This window comes from Elaeis guineensis, chromosome 13, assembly GCF_000442705.2.
Source record: "Elaeis guineensis isolate ETL-2024a chromosome 13, EG11, whole genome shotgun sequence".
Classification (NCBI taxonomy): domain Eukaryota; kingdom Viridiplantae; phylum Streptophyta; class Magnoliopsida; order Arecales; family Arecaceae; genus Elaeis; species Elaeis guineensis.
This window is the reverse complement of record NC_026005.2, coordinates 20587066-20602793: the sequence shown is the minus strand read 5'-3', so window position 1 is coordinate 20602793 and position 15728 is coordinate 20587066. Positions and strand designations below refer to the sequence as shown.

The 15728-nt window shown below is 36.2% G+C and overlaps 1 protein-coding gene across 1 annotated transcript; it reads left to right on the top strand.

Moving 5' to 3' along the window:
• The first annotated feature begins 644 nt into the window (after positions 1 to 644).
• Positions 645 to 15490, top strand: LOC105056279 (inorganic pyrophosphatase TTM2). Its single transcript, XM_010938418.4, has 12 exons — positions 645 to 967; positions 5141 to 5502; positions 8324 to 8438; positions 8588 to 8783; positions 9009 to 9122; positions 9261 to 9434; positions 10240 to 10434; positions 11786 to 11908; positions 12011 to 12132; positions 13531 to 13648; positions 13818 to 14069; positions 14857 to 15490. The coding sequence occupies exons 2-12, from the start codon at positions 5166 to 5168 to the stop codon at positions 15070 to 15072; spliced, it is 1962 nt and encodes a 653-aa protein (XP_010936720.1). The 5' UTR covers positions 645 to 967; positions 5141 to 5165; the 3' UTR covers positions 15073 to 15490.
• Positions 15491 to 15728: the final 238 nt, after the last annotated feature.

Sequence of the window (15728 nt, the reverse complement as noted above, 5' to 3'; positions counted from 1 at the left end):
CTCACTTAAATTATATTAATAATTAATATATTTATTTATATACCAAAATATATTAAAATTTATTTATAATAAAAAATATTTTCTAATATTCATATAATCAAGTTAAAAATATTTATTAACTTATACAAATATTTTTCAATTGTCAGAATAGCTGTTTATATCTCTGAGCCATAAAATGGAATGAAAAATATTATTATTTAAAATATTTATTTAAAAATATTATTGTAAATTTTTGGTAATATTTTCGTATAAAAGTTAACGTCAGTCAGATACAATAATTTTTTTCAGATGTTATTTTTTAAAATTATTTTTCTATCAAATATATTAAAATTTATTTTTTTAGATAAATGATTCCCACCGAACTTCAAATTACTCGTAATCTGCCATACCCAAACAAAAGGAACCTTACCGCGGATAGATTCTAATTTTTAAGAAGTTCTATATTTGACAGCCATATTTTTATTCCCCTTCAGTTGATCCACGGTCAAACGTAAAAAGAACGTTGTGGAGTCTTCCATCCAAAAGATTCACGTAGAGCCACTGGAGATATAGAGGTAGGTATACTCTTCGTACATGGTAGCCTCCGAGAATAGCCGTCGGATCACAGATAAACAATCAGAATAATAAAACCCAAGCGCAAGAAAATTGGAGGACTGGAAACCCTGACGTAGATCTCTCTCTTTCTTCTCTCTCACGGAGGCTTCTTCCGTTTGGTGGACCCCCGCCTCTCCTCTCTCTCTCTCTCTTCCCTTCTCTCCTTCTCTCCCTCCGGAGATTCATAAACCCTCACATCGACCGCCTCTCAGCCGCGCGCCACCGCTGTTGTCTGGCGTCGGTCACCGCCGCTTCCACCGTCTCGGTTCTCCGCCCGGCTCCCGCGACCGCGTCACCCTCCCCGTCCCCTCCGTCGGGCCCGCCGCCACCCTCCCCTTCTTGCCTCCCGACCCGGAGCCGTTTCTTGCGGAAGGTAAGCGGACCAATCTCGAAGAGATTAGTGCATGGGAATCAAATCTTTAGTCACCCGATAACGAGATCAATAATGCTTCCTTCCTTGTGCATGTTTTACCCGTTGAAATTTGCGTGCAATATGGAATTTCTGAAGATTTTGGTTAATCTTGACAAAATTTTCGGTTTTTTACTCATCAAAGAAAGAAGAGAGTCCTGAATTTAAAACGAACAATGAAGATGAAATAAGAGAGAAGGACGAGTGCAGATCAAAACTTGTTAGTTTTTTTATTTTAAATTTTGGACAATCTAGAAGAGATTTCTTTTTTTCATTTTTTAATAATGTGAAACATATTGTTGATTGATTGAAGAATTGTGTTATGGCGCACTGGAATGAGAGTTTTTGTGTTTGAAGATGTTACATGAGTATATTTTTCGAGTAAGAAGGCTAAATTTTTTAGTAAGGCTAGTTTAAGGGCTTCTGCTAGACTTGACTAGAATTTCACGCGAATGTTGCAGCAACCTTGTCAAAGATAGAAAAGCATCAAATTGGTGTCTGTGATCATGTAAAACTACAAAATACTTGACAGATGGCTATGATCAGATCACATGCAACACATGAATAGTTTGAGTGGAACTGAGGAAGAAGTACTTGACAGATGGCTTTCATTTGTTAACTGAATAACATGTTTGGGATTCCCTTTTACCCCAATAAAACCTATTTGCTTACATGAGCCATTTGGATGTGTGATGTTTGTATCTGATTTAGCATAAGGAGAAAAACTTCTTTGATGGGGATCATAAGATTTTTTTCTGTTGGCTGTTGAATTTTCTTTTGTGAATTGGTAGATGCATCCTACTCTTAAACATGGTCTCAAGGGGAATAGAATCTAGATAGGCATATACTTACTGAAAAGATTTAGTTTGACTATGTGTGTAGACTAGGGGTGCAAACTAGTCCAGCAGCTTGTGAACTACTCGAGCTCAACTCAAGTCCAAGCTCGACTCGACTTGATAATTATCGAGCTTGAATAGTTTTTCAAAGTCAAGCTCGAGTGGCAAGATACTTGGCTCGAAAGCTTACGAACTTATTCGAGTTTATATTTTTTTTAATAATATTATTTTTTTTATAATATATATTAATATATATATTATTAATAGGCTAAAGCTCAAATTCAAGCTCGAGTATGGCTATATTGATTCAAGTCGAGTTGAGTCAATCTTGAGTTTTGTCTTTTTTCATTGAGCCGAGCTTGAGCTTGGTATATTACGGTTCGATCAATCTCAGGATATTAAGGCTCAATCGATATCAAGTCGAGTTTCAAGCTCAAGTATTTTGAATTGAGTCGAGCTCAAGCTTCTAGCTATTAGACTCGACCTGGCTCGATTGCACCCCTAATGTAGACATATATAGACATATCATGGCTTGGGTGGCTAGAGGTAGTTGGGTTGGAGAGCATGTCAAGATGCATTTGGGTGGTATAGATGCACCCCAAGCATTGGAGTTATATATATATATATAGGGAGCGTATCAAGTGAGAGGAGTGGCTTAATGTGAGAGATGAGAGAACATAATAATAACCCTTGGATCCACATCAATAGTTCAGACAAGCACCGTGCGCGCTCACTTATGCACGTTAAAAAAACTAAAAAAAGAAGGAATGGATAAATCCTAGAGGTATTTGGACAACCGCGTTCTTATCTGAACCGTTGATGTGGACTCAAGGGTTATTATTATATCCTCTCACCTCTCATATTAAACCACTCCTCTCACTTGATATGCTTTATATATATATATATATCTTTTCAACAAGTGTTGTTGTTTGTTTGGTTTTTATAGTAGGCAGTAGAAATCAATTAAAATATTAAGTTATGAAAACACGAAAGGCAATTTGCTAGGGGTTCATAAGAGAAATTTAGATAATGCAACAATATTTTTTCAAATATATGTAAAACCTGAAAAAAACAGCACAGGTGTTTCTCTTATCAAACTTGCATGATAGATAGAGAACAACTTAATGTGGAGAAAAGATGAACAATATCTACAAAGTGCAAACATTGGTCTGACCTAACCTTTCCTATTAGAGCCCTTACCTTCTATTTGAGATTCTGCCCCATTGTCTACATGCTTTGTCTTAATCTTTTGCCCCTTTTCTAAACATATGTCCAACGAGCCGCCTCCTCCTCCTTGCCCCCCCCCCTCTTTGTCTTTCCTTTTATTTGCTCCTTTGGAACATTTGTTCTTGAGGTGAGGTGATCCAAAGGTTGTATTGCATTGACCATGCTTGCTGCCCAGCAGCTGTAGTGAGTCAGAATGGGGAGAACCATAGGAGGAGCAAATGCCTAGAGATTCCTTAGGTTCCGAGAAATATGTGAATGAGAAGAGAAGCTTGTGTGGTGAAATATGGAGCTTATATTTACACTTTCTTTGCATCTGGAAAGGGAGGGCAATTTATGACTTCCGGTGTCTATTTTTAACCTTCTTAACTGTAGGATTGATTAGTTCTAGCAACCATGTGCAGTTGCATGGAGTGGTCCAGGTGCAAATTGCACAAGGTCATAGAAGTCTTAAGACACACAATGAAGCTTAATTATAAAAGCATATGGACATTATATAATAAACATCTATGAAAATTTCTTAGGTATTTGATCAAACCATGATGTAAAAAATGTCTGACTCAAAACTTTAAAATATTTTATGTGAAACATAAATCTCTAATAACATATAAATTACTGATATTTTATTTGTTGCAACTAGAATCGGAACTGTGGAGTTGAGGTTGGTAAACAACCAAGGAGAAGAGTTGAGGTCGATATCAAGCTCCAAGCTCGAAAGTTGAGCTGGAGAATTTTGGGAAGTAATTGATGGCACATGAATTTGAGCTCGAACAGAATGATGCCTAGCCAACTGAAAAATAAGAAAAGGAAATCCTCTTATTAGGGTTTGTCCAGTAGGGGACCCTCCAATGCTTAAGTGAGCCAGATTCTAGGGAATAGGGATAGTTTGAGAGGGAGAGTTTCAAGAGAGAGAACAGTGAGAAAACATATCCGGAGGTCCCTCGGTCGTTCCTCTATGTATGATAGGGTCATCATCCATTCTTGAGAATAATGGGATGTGCACTTATTGCTGAATAATGGATCCCATGTTGCGCATGTGGTGGCAACCATTTTGATTGTGCAATAATGGCCGAACTAGCGTAATCATCCTTGAGATCATAGTCACATTCTTAATGCACATTAACTATCTTTAAACGGATTTCAATAGGAGACATATGACTCTTCTCCGTTGCTTAATTGGATCCATCCGGCACCTCAGCCAATATTGAGGTAAAATTTATTTTTCTTGATCTATTATGCGGCACTCTCCCTTAAAGAGGGCCATATAACTAGTGATTAGGCCCAAATTTCAGTGGTTGGGTTTGAAACATGTCAATTAAATTGAAATTTTCTTTTTTAGGAAAGAGTTTGTCTGAGCGTATCTCCTAGTCTAGGAAGAATTAGGTGGAGCGACAAGAGGCAAAATTGATGTAAAAGTTGAGATCTACCCTTCGTATGATTTTAGCTTTTTCGTATTTATTTCTATTTGTCATGTCTATTTTTGGAAAGTTATTCCCATTCGAACTACAAGAAGAATTCAACTTAAATTGTGCAAGGATGGACTTTACTATTGTAAATAGAGGCTATCTTTCTTAGTTTATGAATGATCAATGAAAGAAAAGGGAGACCTAAACTCTACTTTCATCAATCATTCCACCTTTTTCTTTTCTTTTTTTTTTTGGAGATATTTGAGTTGAGCGGATTGAGAAAATTTTTCTTTCTCCCTGATCAGGTCAGTTGGAATCTTCGTGCTGATTTAAGTTTGATTCAATACTATCTGATATAACTTCTTCTCTCTACTTTCTAGGGTGATCATTACAACAAATACTGTTTTTAATTCAATCCATTAAAGAATAAAACCTTGGTCGTATCTAAAAGCATCCTATTTGAGGTATACTTGGAGTCACCTGGAATAACTAGAATGGCCTTAGTATTAAAATATGTCAATACACTACTTTTTTTTCCATCTTTCTCATCTGTATAATGTTGCACTTTTGTCTTTGTTTTCTCTACATTGCATTCTTGTATGAATTGATTATTTTGTGATTTTGCCGTTGATCATCTGCATATGATTGTACTTGGATTTTGTTCCCCATAGGAGGAGCACAGTTTTCTTCTTGTTAATGGCTCAAGATAGTTCCATTGCTGAATCACCTCGCAAAAAGCCAGGTCTTTTAAGAGATCAGGTGCAGTTGGTAAAGCGAAAGGATTGTGATCGTTATGAAGTTGTTCCAATTCAAGATTCATTATCTTTTGAAAAGGGTTTCTTTGTAGTAATTCGTGCTTGCCAGTTGCTGGCCCAAAAGAATGATGGAATTATTTTGGTTGGTGTTGCTGGTCCCTCTGGGGCTGGGAAGACTGTATTTACCGAGAAGGTGCTCAATTTCATGCCAAGCATTGCACTTTTGTCGATGGACAATTATAATGACTCAAGTCGCATCATTGATGGCAATTTTGATGGTAACTTCTATTCTCCACAAAATTAAATTATTTCTCTGAACCATTTTGTATTTTGCTGCATTTTTTCTTAAAAAATAATGTTATGATCTTTCTTCTCTCGACCCCAAGAATGAAGCAGTTCATTAGTGCCCTTTAGTACCACAATAACGCCTTGTTATTTAGTTTTGTTGCAGACTAGATTTTCTTGTTACTAGATTTCTTTGGCTGTAAGCTGGATTAAGAATAGAGAAGCTAATGCTTTGCTTTTATATAAACTGAAAGTTACTTGTCGTTATATGTCAAGCAAGAAGTTTAAATATCTTTCTGTTGCACATTGTATCCAAGGAAATGCTTTTCGTTAATCTTTCCTGTGGTAATAAAGTTGCATCTTCAATGAAGGGATATTTTCAGTTGAAGATTGTAAAAGAGCAAACTTGCCCATTTGCGTAAATTATGGACTCGATGTTGAATATGACTTCAATATTTTAAGAGTATGGCATGCTCTGTGAGAAGGTGGACCCTTCATGGTGTTAAAGATTGAGCCAGTGTATTGTAATCAAGCTTCCATTGGATTTAAACATCTTCAAGTCTTCAGCATTTCGGACTACAAGTACGTTGGGGTTTCATTCTCATGCTGAGCTGACAAGGAAGTTCCAAATGCCATCATAAGAGAAACATTGGCTCCTTGATGTAGTATTTGGTGAAGACTATAAGAGATCAACAACCACTTAGCTGTTCCTATAGGAAACTTTACTTGCTCACGAAGAATGCAGCAAGACAAGCAAATGGGTTATTGAAGTCTATGAAGCCAAAATCTTAACAGAATTTATCTTTAACCCTGGGGGGACTTGCAGCTCAAATCTTCAAAGGTACCTAACATTATAATGGTCGATTGGCACTTTGAGTCTACCAATTGTTTAAAAAGGAAGTGGTCTTAAAATCATATGTGAGGGTGAATTTCGGTAGTATAGATTTTTCTATTTCAGAAAATTTTATTCTCAAAGCTTTCTCAGAAATACTAAATCTTCAATTTTCTATGGTATCCACATATAATGATCACATTGCAATTTGCAAGATTTATAGTCAGCTAGCTATCTGTTTAATTCCATTCTCTCAGCTGCAGCCTGCAAGAAGTCCTAGTGCATGTAAGACTTATTTGGAGAAAGGAAAAAAACATAGGGCATCTAAAAACCTCTTTAGTGTCTTGTTTAACCAATCACTGTTGAGTTCAGACGGGTCCCACTATCCAACAATGATATGCATGAACAAGACATATTGAGATCAATTTTTGGAACTGGAGAGGAATGGAAATCAGGTAGAGAGAGCTGATTGTTGATGTGCATATGCAAGTTATTTGAGATAAATTTAGGAAACCTAACAGGAGTTAAATTGTAGTAGTAGTCGCTACATTGGGGCTTCTAGTTAGCAAACTGATTCCTGAATGTATGTTGAATGTTGCCATTTCCAGAAGTAATATCTTAACTTTTTCTCTACTTAACATCTTGTGTTTGTTGTTCTTCAACCGTACTCTTATTTATCTCTGGTAAAAAAAAAGAAAAACAAATGTTGATTTATAGATCTCCATTGCATATACGAGGATTCTCATTACTTGACAATATGCAATATGCACGTAGATGGTTTCAGAGCTTGCAACTGGTCACTCGCCATATCTAGCAGGTCTTATAAACATGTCATCTCTCTACTTCATGCAATATTATTTGGCCCCTCATTTGTATGTGAGATACATTGCGGCTACCTAGACTTGTGCTTAAGTTTTGATGATGTCTTATGAATCGATTAAGGGAGTTTAGATAGTACGTTGAGGGGCCATTGCTTGGTGTCAAGGTTCACCAAACAAATACTAGAGGGGGTACTAGCTAGCGACCAATTCAACCCATACCATGCGGTTTTGGGGTGTACCGACAGGCAGATTTGGAGAGGAAGGGGGTGGAAGAGAAGGCTTGAAACCCTAACCTAGAGAGAGAAGGGGGAATGCATACCTTTGTCACCGGCAAGGGGAGGGCAAGCAGAAATGGGCTGTGAGCATGGTGGAGGCGAGGATCACAAACCAAACACATGGGCCAGCAGGTGAGGGCGCTTTATACCAAACCTAGATATTGCAAACCTTGCCAATGGTCGACCAGTTTGATTTGGTATGTTTTAAACTAATGGCTTGGGAAACCTTGCTTGGCGCAATGGTAAAGGCTTGGGCTGACAAGCACAGCGGCGCAGGTTCAAGTCCTGGACAGCCACTTTGCGTGAAAAAAATGATAAAGGTTAAGTTTGGCGCTTATCGTCCCCTCGCAGGACATTAGATTGCCGAAACCATAACCGAGTTTTTTTTTTTTTTTTAAATATATATATATATAGTATTCAGAATGTGCCTCATTCTTTTGTGTGAAGATTAATTTTTCTTTTGATCTTCACATCAAGTCATGCACAATGTTTGTAAAAGATGGATTGATAAACTATTTGCATGATCATAAATTCATAATGATAATCTCTTGTAGCTGTGTGTGTTGATGGCTAGAAGCTATAATTAATTCAGTGCAATGATTTGCAATTTGCATAGATAGCAGTTGTACTTCTCTCTTTCATTAATTATTGCTTTATTTTAGAGAGTATTACAATGTTTCAATTTTTTTTGGTTACTCACCAGTCGCAAACTTGATTTTGCTGAGAGATGAAATCATAGTTTTATCAATTAACACTGAAACTCACAATATGCATCTGGCTTTTGATGTTATACCAGCAAAATTTGTCAGTTATCAATTGGTACAAGTTGGTGCATAAGAATGCAAAACTCATGACAGATCACTGATATTTTGCAAAATTGGTACAGACCCTCGCCTAACAGATTATGACACTTTGCTGGAAAACATTCATGGTCTGAAAGAAGGGAAGTCTGTTCAGGTGCCAGTATATGATTTCAAGTCGAGCAGCCGCACAGGATATAGGTGACATACCTTGCTTAATCAGACAGCAGAATGTTTCTATATGCTTTGCGATTGTAAACTCATATCTGTTGATTCTTGATGTATTTGATATCTCAGCCACAGCTTCTCAGGCCATCCTTAATTTTGCTTTTTGCCTCTACTGCTAACAGGACAGTGGATGTTCCTAGCTCTCGAATTGTAATTATTGAAGGAATCTATGCTTTAAGTGAAAGGTTGCGGCCTCTGCTAGACCTGCGAGTTTCTGTGACAGGCGGTGTACATTTTGACCTTGTGAAACGGGTTCTAAGAGACATCCAACGTGCTGGCCAAGAACCTGAAGAAATAATTCAACAAATCTCTGAAACGGTTATTTAACTTTTTTTAATATATCTTGTTTCTTTTTCCTGTATAACCTAAATGAGAGAATTCATGGAAACATAAAAATAATTTTGATGTTGTCACATAATTTATTTTGTTGCTAATATAATTGCAGGATTTTTTTTTTATAATACTTGCTAAATCAGTTATCTGATATCTGTAAAATGAACAATTTAACTCTGTCTGGTATCTCAAGTGGATAACTTTATGCAGGTGTATCCAATGTACAAGGCCTTTATTGAACCAGATCTTCAAACTGCACATATAAAAATCATCAACAAGTTTAATCCATTCACAGGCTTCCAGAATCCAACTTATATTCTAAAGGTTAATGTCCTATCCTATGTTTATCTTTTTTCTTTTTCCTTTTTTTTTTTTTCCTGAAGTTTGATGTATCACAATGTACCTGTTACTGATTTTTCTGTTCTTGTTGCTGCTAGCACTAAGAGCTTTCTATTATTGTAGTCATCAAGGATATTATCAGTGGATCAAATCAAGGCTGTTGTTTCCAAAGAACACAAAGAAAGTATGGAGGAGACTTATGATATATATTTACTGCCACCAGGTGAAGATCCAGAAGCTTGCCAATCATATCTAAGAATGCGAAACAGGGATGGGAAATATAATCTTATGTTTGAGGTTTGTTCTTTGTTTGATTATCTTAATCTGTATCCATTTTTCTTTCACAATTCTATACCTAAGTAGAGCATTTACATGTAGGTCCAGTGTCTTATCTAATTGTAGCATACTTTCTGCCCGAATAGCTTGGACGAAGGCTAGATCGTTATAATTCACATTACTCGGATGAGCACATTGTCCATGATGTCCATCTTTCCTTCCTAAAAAGTCATTTTTTTGGAGCTATGATATTCTTCTGCGAATTTTTTAATTAGTACCTCAAAATTATACACAACAGAATAGGTTTACCTATTAACTAGGAGTAACTAACTTGTATCCTAAAGCAGAGCACCATATGAATGTGCATGCTGTGCAATTAGTAATCTATCTTAAATATTTTTGAATTCTTAATCTCAAAAGATGCATGATAATAAATTCAACGTTGGACATTTTTTTGAGAATATCACACTTGTGTTCTGCCATTACTAGATAGGATGTGTACTTCTGTTTTGGACTGCTTGCATGCATGCTTGCATTGACCCACATATTTCTGGGATTGCTGAACTCTTAGAAGGTTGGATGTGCTATATACCTTTAATCCTTGGCCTTGATGCTCCTCTTGTTTTGTTTTGGCAAAGTTGTTACTGTCAGGGCAGTTTATCCATTTAATGATGCTTTTCATCTTAAAGTAGAAATAAGATCATATTTAATTATTCTGCATTCATTTTAGATGATTCCTTGACGATTAGTGTTTAGTTGTGCCATTTGCAAGTGACACTTCAACAGACAGCATAACTTGGGTAACAAATACTTGTGGATTTTTCAGGAATGGGTTACAGATAATCCCTTCATCATATCACCTAGGATTACTTTTGAAGTTAGTGTGCGCCTTCTTGGTGGGTTGATGGCCTTGGGATACAGCATTGCGGCTATTCTGAAAAGAAGCAGCCATGTATTTTCTGATGATAGGGTCACTGTGAAGATTGATTGGTTAGAACAGCTTAATCGACGTTATATTCAGGTATCATTTCTCATATTTTGTTTTCTTAAAGCATTTCTCATATTCTATTTGTAACCAGTTGAATGTTATGCTTATTCGATTTTTAGCTGCAAATATGAACACTTTCGCTATAAATTCTATTTTGCTGGCATACAAAGATGTTTTGTTAAAGTATGTATTAATCCTAGTTTGGCTGGCAGCATTACCTAACATTGTGCAGTTTGAGATCTTTAAGTTAGGAGAATTTGCCAGGAAAAATTCATTCAGTGATGTGGATGGATAAAAAAGGAATACTTCTGTTTGATGGATGTTTTGCAATTCCTGGAGCCTCTTCACTCCAAATTATTGGTTCAGATTGTGATTTTACCAAAACTAGTGCTTTCGGTGTTGAAAGGGTATGGTGGGATATAGAATAGTGAAAGAATTTGTATGAAAGAATTGTTGTACTACTAGAATTCTACCAATTACCAAACAAGTCTTCTAGTTTTGGGAGTTCTGTGATTCCTTTGATTCAATCAGGAGGCGTTTTTAATTGACTAAGATCATTTTGTTGTTTGGTCAACAGAGTTACCGTTTTATTGGCTTTAAAAAAAAATTTCATAAATCGCAAAGCATTTGAGACCTTGAAAACAGTATCATCATCATCCTTACCATAAAAAATGCCTTGCCCAGCACAATATGGTCAAATATGGATCGTATGGGGCAGAAATTCGCCGATCCATTTTAGTATAATTTTGCTCCTTCTGAGCTAATATTGATGGGATTACACTGTTACTGTAGTTGCCTTGAATGCTCTCTGGCTGGTGAATTCTCGTTTTCTCTAACTACAGGAAAATGGAGTGATTAAGTTACAGGATGGTCTTACTTTGGTAAGGTTATGCAACACTAGTTTGTCCAGTAAACCCAAAGCAGGTCATTGGGAGTAGCTGTTGTACATTTTCTGAAGGACTAATGAATGTCTTAGAGTTACTCGGACAATAGAAAAGCATCATTGGACTTGTTGGGCATTTCTTCTGGGGTTTCTTAGCTCTGTCACAACAAAATACTGGACATTGTTGACAATCAATAAATAGAAGTTAGGAGAAAAAAAGGGGTTGACTATCATGTATACCACCATTATTATTATATTGAATCTGACCGAGTTTGAGTGTATAGGTGTAGTTTTGTTCAATAAAATCATTAGATGAATATATTATAGCAAGGAGCATCTCTTTGAGGGAAAGCCAGCCTATTCTTTTGTAGTTTTGCGTTCTTTTGATTTCGTGTCATCCACCATAAAGCATATTCTGGGTTGGAAAAACCTTCCAATCTTTTAACTGATGATAAACTTACAAGTTCTGTTGACATAAAGCTTCTTTTAATTTTGATAAAGGTGCAAGGAAGAGATCGACTGTTTGTCAAGTATGTAGCGGAGCAGCTGGGCTTGGATGGTTCATACATTCCCCGCACTTATATTGAGCAGATTCAACTAGAAAAGCTTGTGAATGAAGTTATGGTATGGATTCCTGTTAAACAGATATAATGGATAATTTTTCCCTGCTGTCTTTTTTTCTTGTACTGGTGCATGTCTTATACATCTTATACATTTGAAATGTAGGCATTACCAGATGATTTGAAGACCAAGCTTAGCATAGATGAAGATCTGGTTTCTAGTCCCAAAGAAGCACTTTCCCGAGCCTCTGCTGACAGGGTTGCCATGAGAAATAAGCATTTGAAGAGGTTCTCCTTTTTATCAGTTACTACATTTAGGTCTGCCAATTTTTTGGACATGAAATTTGGGTATATTCAACCATGGACAAGTGACTAATGTAGTTTTTCTCTTGAATACCGTTCGTAGCTTTGAAAGTCCAGCACCATGTTAGGAAATCGATATAACCAACACTATCTGTGTATTTATACTTCACACTAATTTGTGATTACTATTTCTGTCATATTCTACCTGTGTGATTGGGGTAAGTTCATTTACAGTTCTTGTTTTGGTAACTGGAGTACTACTCGATTGCTCTATGTGTCAAAATCTGTAATGAATATAATTCATTTATTCTACTCGATTGGATGCAACCACCAATCGCTTTGCAATGATATAACCTTTGGTTTCTATGTTCTTGGGATAAAATGTTTGTAAGGACAGGAGCAACCATTTGAGAATTTGAAAAAGAAACTTGAACATTTGAACTTTGAGGGATAAAGCACTTAATCTACGGTGATTTTTCTCTATTTTAAATGCCACTACTTTCCTTATTTTCCTACAACACAGTACTATTTAAAATTATATGCCAGTTACTCTGATTTTTATTTTTTATATCTTTTCTTGTGTTCTTCACTACCTTCTAATCTTTTACAGTTTCATGCAAATCATGGTCAACAAACCTCTGAATGTTATGCAATAAAGCGTCTATTTAGCCTAAAATAGTCTGTTGATTTTTTCTGAGAATACTTTTTACAGCACTTAGGGTTATGCATGCCATCTTCTCCGTTAACAACAACTAAATTGTTACTTATCAATCATCATTCTAATTTCCTCATTCACATTATTCATCTTTTCCTTATTCCATTATTTTTTTTTATTTCACATATTATTGTTCCTATATAAATAAGCTTGAAGTGTTAGGCCTTCCGTCTGCATTATATTGACCTTTCTCAGTAATATTCTGCTTTTTTTTTTTTTACTTTTAGTTAAGGTCCCCATGATCCTGGTGTCACATAACTGTTGAGTCTTTGATGCAGCGCTTTCATTATCGCTGCAACTATGCTGCAGCATATCTTGAAAAGGCCATAGCATCCTCTGGTTAAATTTCCCTTAGCATCCATATGCGACTCCTTCTGTTATTTTTTTAAGATTAAATTGCATACACATATTCCAATTACAACTAGAAAATGCAATGAGAATATTTGATACCATGCATGGCATTTGCAATATTTTGCTTGCATGATTGATCTGTTGTATCAAGGCGATCACATAATACTTTTACCTCTAATTTCTCTATTCTTTAGCTTTGGTGTTCACATTGGGTATCCATGCTGGTCCCTCTGATAGTTGGAAATTAATATTGTATCCCTTTTAAGGAAACACCACTTTTGTTATCATTGCTCTTATGTGGTGGTGCATCTTTGCAGTGGTTTATCACATTCCTATTCAACACAGAGGGACAAAAATCTATCTAAGCTTACCAGGCTTGCAATCACCAGCAGAACATTTGATGGACGAACCCCTGAATCACCTGCAATCAACCAGGTGAGAAGACTATTTTTACATAGAGTTTCAAGATGCTAAAATATAATTCCATAATTGTGGTTACCTAGATTTGTCGCTGCTATATTGACTGATGGAGCACTCTGCACAACCTACAGCCAACTAATGCTACATGTTGTTCGTTGCCTTGTTTTCTGATTTTTATCTCTAGGGTGTGATTACTCAGCTGTCAGAACAGATTTCAACTCTAAATGAAAGGATGGATGAATTTACCTCCCGAGTTGAAGAATTGAATTCTAAATTCAGTGCACCGAAACCTTCAATGAGCCAACAAAACCTCTCTGAAACCTGTAATGGCTCTGCACCCACATCTTTATTCATGTCTGGCTTGGGGAATGGTACCTTGTTACCCAATTCGTCATCATCCTCTCAACTGAGTAAAGATTCTCCATTGATGGAAGAGGTATGCAAAAATTTGACCACCTCATCACTTCATGTTTCCACTACTTCTCTGTAAGGATTTTTAAGGTACAAGTGTGGCTTGTCATCTGATATTATTACTCCTTGGTAGCATAACATGACAATTGAGCCCTCTACTGGATATTAACAGTATTCTTCGAGATTATATTGTTTGCTCTTCTGTAACATGTTCCAGCCATCTTAAATTGAGCTCCTGGGAAATCGTTGTGCTACAAAGGAAGCAAGAAAAGGCTTATAAGAATATTTCCAAAAAAAAAAAAGAGTTCCAATTCTATGTCAATACAAAAACCCTTTTTCTTTCCCATGTGCCTCCAGACTACTACAATAAAAGACTTCGATGTACCCAAAGTTGCAAGGAAACTGCTTCATCTTGAAAGGCACCTGTTAAGTTCCACTTCCTGTGTTGCATATGTAGTTTCGGTCAACTTTGTCAGAATGGAGCATCAACTACTTAGCTCATGTTGTTTTCTGTGCCCATTCTTTTCTTCCTATCCTCATGTTAAGTGGTCATGTTTTGGTACTGTTGCATCCAATATATCAAGATGTGAGATTCATTTAACTTTCAATTGTTCTTCATCAGTGAAATAGAAGAGCCCATATTTTTGCAAAAATAGATAATTTCATTGCCTCATCATTAGTTAATATTTTTAGGTATTCCTTGATTAATATTTTCTGCAATGTTTATGGATCATGTGTTTGTGGTTTACTGATATTTTCACTATCAACACCAATATGAGAGACTGATTTTTGATATTTGTTATAACGAGCAGCTCATACTCATCACCAGAGGCCAGCGTCAGATCATGCATCAGTTGGACAATCTCTCCAACCTGGTTCATGAGCGCTTGACAAAGTTGACCTGTCAAGAAAGAACTAATGACAGATTTAGAGTGACAGATTTGGATTTGATTGCAAATCCACTTATCCTCATGATGGCAATAGGTGGCATCGGAATTTTTGTATTCAAGAGTCTGTATCAGAAATGAGTCAACTGAAGCCTGCAGTACCATTCCTCTCCCACCAGAAACTCTTTTTTTCTATTAAAAAAAAAAAATCGGCACAACTGTGTAGGCAGCTTATCATGACATCTGATTGACGGTATGCAGTCAGGCAAATCCTATTGTGATCCTCCCACGGCGGCTTAATGTAGAGTCAACATTGCAGATTTTGGAGAGCAAGTACAGCCCTATATGGTTGTTACAGTCTTTTTAAGAAGGCCATATTTGACTTTGTATATTAGGAGATAATAATTCTCAAACTCAAAAATAATGCTGTGATAAAGTCCACCAGCTCCCTTTTTTTCTAGATCTTCTCGGGTTACATGATGTCCGCTTTAAATGCCTCATATGTTTCCACAATTCTATATTATTTGTTCTCCTTGGTCCAAGAGTTCTTAATTTCATCTCTCTCTCTCTCTCTCTCTCTCTCTCTCTATATATATATATATATATATATATATATATATATATATATATATATATATAGTAAGATATGATTAATAAATGAGCTATATGAATTTAAAATAAGCATTATTTTTATATTAAAAAAATTAGAAAAATTTCTCCAAACTGCTAAGAACGAGCAAGGTGGAGCATCCTCGTGATTGGATTAAAGGAGGAGCATCCTCGTGATTGGATTAAAG

What these genes read in the sequence shown, in the direction of transcription:
- LOC105056279 (XM_010938418.4), top strand. Translation starts at nt 5,166, where the DNA reads ATGGCTCAAGATAGTTCCATTGCTGAATCACCTCGCAAAAAGCCAGGT. An exon ending in TTCAACAAATCTCTGAAACG is followed by an intron (nt 8,784 to 9,008) that starts GTTATTTAACTT and finishes AACTTTATGCAG; the next exon opens with GTGTATCCAATGTACAAGGC. An exon ending in TTAATCGACGTTATATTCAG is followed by an intron (nt 10,435 to 11,785) that starts GTATCATTTCTC and finishes ATTTTGATAAAG; the next exon opens with GTGCAAGGAAGAGATCGACT.